This window comes from Penaeus vannamei, chromosome 30 (assembly GCF_042767895.1).
Source record: "Penaeus vannamei isolate JL-2024 chromosome 30, ASM4276789v1, whole genome shotgun sequence".
Taxonomy (NCBI): domain Eukaryota; kingdom Metazoa; phylum Arthropoda; class Malacostraca; order Decapoda; family Penaeidae; genus Penaeus; species Penaeus vannamei.
The window spans coordinates 24,154,300-24,158,210 of NC_091578.1; the positions used below are offsets into that span (position 1 = coordinate 24,154,300).

Below are 3,911 nucleotides of genomic sequence, written 5' to 3' on the forward strand. Positions count from 1 at the left end.
CATTGCCATTACTATTATCAGTATCATTACTATTATTTTCTTATATACATATTTTTTCATGTCAACGCACTTCTATCTATTTTAGAAGCCCTTAGTTAACCCCACAAAGTTATCACTGAGTTGTTTTTTTCTTAAATTAATCAACACTGAATGTTTATTAAATATACCTACTTTTATTAATACCTCCATGCACTCAATGAATGAAAGGTATTTTATTTAATATGTAAGATACCCGGCCAACTACACTTTATGAAGTAAAAAACGCCTGAAAAGCCATTGAAACTTTAACACTGTTGGATATTGTACAAAATGTAAACATGAACATGTGCTATTCCAAAAACTGCCCGGCCTGGTATCCTAAATATTGGATAAAATGTCTGTCGTTCATTCCTTGAGTGCATGGAGGTATCAATAAAAGTAGGTATACTTAATTCCTTCAAGCTGAGTAAAGAATACGTCTTTAAATAGCCCATTCTCATCCACGGGGCTATTTTGATGATTGTTCAATGAAAATATAACCATTAAAATCATTATTTTCCATCCTTTTTGAAAAGTGAAAAGACCAAAATGCTCGACCATATTCACAAAACATTCGTAACTTTTGTGACGTCATCAAAATAAAGACGCCATGACACCTCGAGTTGCTACTGATCTAGCCTTTCCCTTTACAAGCTGCCGGCCAAAAGAGCGCACAGATGCCAGATATCACAAGCCTATTTTTTTTTCCAAATCTATACATAAATATGCCGTGATCAAATATATTCATCTTGAAATGTAATTGCAATATATGGCCATATAGCAAGGCAGGCAAAATGATGATAACAAAGAAACGATAAAATTATAGTCATGATCACTGTTTACATTTTGTGATCAGACATCGGACTTCCTTCGTAGTTATTGAGTCAAGAATAGTTAAATAGCAACTTTTTTTTAGGTATTTATTCCCATGCTAAAGTGATTAGATTAAAGCTCTTTGTGATGTTAAGTTGGCAGCCCCAAAGATCCTTCATCTAAATTAATTTTAATAAAGCTTTGTATTTTCTATCAATCAGTTAATTATCTTTTAAATTCCCAATTTCAGACAGTCATGAATTAGTTGGTATGCCAGTGCAAGGTTAATATACGCTTTTAATTCCAATTCAAAACAGCTCACAAAAAATAACTCCTTGTCCATACCATTAATTTACATTCACCTGCGCTTGGAATCACTTCTGAACTCAAAGGACGAGGACAGCGATCTAAAAAACATAATTTTTCTTCTTTTTTTCTTACCGCATTTGCATATTCTATTAACATGCATGCCGAAAATGTCCATGCGGTAACTTTGGTGATCTATGTAAAAAAAATAAAGTGTAATCTGCGTCTATCTGATACAATACTTCCCTTTTCTAGAGGTGTACGATTACTTTCGTTGAGCAAAGAACTTAAAATCTGACGGTCAAAGTATCTCGGATATCTTTTTGGCTTACATCCCTATAACTATATTCAGCATTGAAGTAATCTTATGGGGAAAAATCCAGTGAGTATATCCAATAAGTTATAAGGTTTGGATATAATGGGGCGAACCAGTTTATGTAAATATAATTTCTTAATCAACATATCCTAAAGTTTGGGATACGTAGCCATAGCCTGTATAGTGGTTGTGACTCTAATTGTATTGTTTCCCCGGAATAGCATTTATTTCTTTGTATGTGTTTCATGCATTAAAAAGAAATTACATATTTTTTAAAAATTGATCTTATGACGTATATGTGCAAAAGGAAAAAAAATGTCTAGCGACACCTGGCATCTCTGCTCTTATTAGATATGCAAATTGTAAAATCGTTTCCTGGACCCCCCCCCCCTCTTCCCAAGAGGTTTCCAAGGAAAGAATATGAAACATAATTAAAAGGAATAATAACAGATAAATAAACGGTGAAACAACGATCTAGGAATATTATTACATACGCCATGACCCTACGAATTACGATCTAGAAATAACAAGTGAGCCTCCTATTTACACTGCTCATTTATTTTTAGATATTTGCTCGCGTAGTGTACTATTGCCCTTGCGATAATGCGTAAATAACCACCGCCAGGCAGGTGTTCCTTAATTAAAGAATTATACAAATTGCTGTCAAGCTCGTTATTTGTTTGCTTGCTTGTTTGCTAGGTGTCGCTCCACGGTTGCCGACTCGAGCTGGAAGGGGACTGGCGATATAGATATGAATATGTGTGTGTGTGTGTGTGTGTGTGAAATATGTCTATATTCCTCTCTATCTGTCTGTCTATCTGAAATATGGTCGTTTTATTAAGGAAAATCGTTTTTGCGTTTCATTTCGCGCACGTTATGTCCGAGTGTGCGCAGTTCATCTACCACTGACATAGTACCATGGATGTATACGATTTTCATGTGATGTACTTGTCTTAACTTTTCCTACCATCAGTCAGTGCAATTTGGATATATGACATTTCTCTAACTTATCATGTTTACTTATGATTACTTAATATTTGATAATAATGATATCTAATAATAATCAATATTTGTAATTCTCACCGTAAAGACTGATGATGCAGATGGCAGCGAGCGGAAACGTCACAGTTTTGTGGCTCGTCTTCTGGGCGTGACGAAACCAGCGGGAGATTTTCTTCCGCAGACCATCCATTTTTTGCATGCCACGTCCTTCTCCTAGGTCTTCTGTATTTACGCATGTGGAGATTATGCAATGATTTATTTTTGGCTCAGTTGCCAAATATGTTTATAAAAGAAGAAAAAGAAGAAGGAAAAAAAAAAATTGATGTGTTGATGTGACGTTCCAAGTGGGACATGAATTACGGCTCACTGGATCTGGTTTCTGAGATTCATCGCATTTTATTCAGCTGTACAAAATTAACGTACGGGTCAATATTTCCTCCTAAATTCCACTCAGTAAGAGAATTTTATGATGGATGAAATGCAAAACTTATAAGTGTAATTGCCAGTTACAGAGACCACTAACTACCCGGAATGTTTTTACCCTGGTTGAAGTTTCAGGTGTCCTCTAAACAAAGCTATTTTCACATGATTTTAGCACATTAGTGACTCTTCCATGACTGTGTGGGATATGTCCGAGTGTCCTGTGTTATTTAGCGTCTCATCAAGAGTGTAAATAAGTAGGACGGGGCAGGTAAGACGATTCTGGTTGTAAACAGTAGAGTAGTGACAGAAGACGATTAGGGGGAAGACTCATAAAAAATACTGTGTCTGTTTAAGCAACAGCAGGGGCGGCGCTGGAAAACTTTTTTTTTTTTTTTTTTTTTTTTTTTTGGGGGGGGGGGGTCGGGAGTAAGGTTACCGAGTAACATTTTTAAAATTAAATCCACACCAAATTGAAATGGAAATGAAAACTTCGAGATTTACAAACCATGATCATTGATTTCTTAAATTATGCCGACCACCAAGTTTGCCGAGTAAACTGTATTTTTTTTCCCTTTCTGCTGAGTGTTATGATGATTTGTAATCTTTGAGGGGTTGTCGCACCCCCCCCCCCTCCCACACACACACCCCGTGGCATCGCGCCTGAGCAACAGCGGCTTATTATTAGTTAGGAATTTTATTTGAGGTCAGCTGAGGGGTTAGTAAATTTATGCTTTATGAATTTTGTCTTCGGATATAATCTTATATTTAATACCGTTTTGCAAATTTGCCCGTTGCATATGAAGTGATGTTGACATTCTTTCTATTTTTTGTACCTAAATACAGGTCACTGAAAGACTACTTTAACGATCACTGTGATATATCTATGGCGAAAGCAGGTACGTGGTCTGCATAGACTGAATAGCTTTCCAGTAAATTATTTTCATGAACAAGGGGAAATAATTGTAAAGAAAAGTGCGCAGAAAACGTAGACCTTAATTCCCAAACACGGGAGGCTCCATTATCTCATAAAAGA

The 3,911-nt window shown here is 36.0% G+C and overlaps 1 protein-coding gene across 1 annotated transcript in view; it reads right to left on the reverse strand.

Annotated features, from left to right (window-relative positions):
• LOC113816156 (galactoside alpha-(1,2)-fucosyltransferase 2) overlaps positions 1 to 3,270 on the reverse strand; it is a 19,805-nt gene extending 16,535 nt beyond the window's left edge. Inside the window, exon 1 of the mRNA XM_027368194.2 lies at positions 2,537 to 3,270. Within this exon, the coding sequence (XP_027223995.2) occupies positions 2,537 to 2,654 (118 nt within the window). The 5' untranslated portion in view covers positions 2,655 to 3,270. The remainder of the gene's footprint in view (positions 1 to 2,536) is intronic.
• Between the last annotated feature and the right edge of the window lie 641 nt (positions 3,271 to 3,911).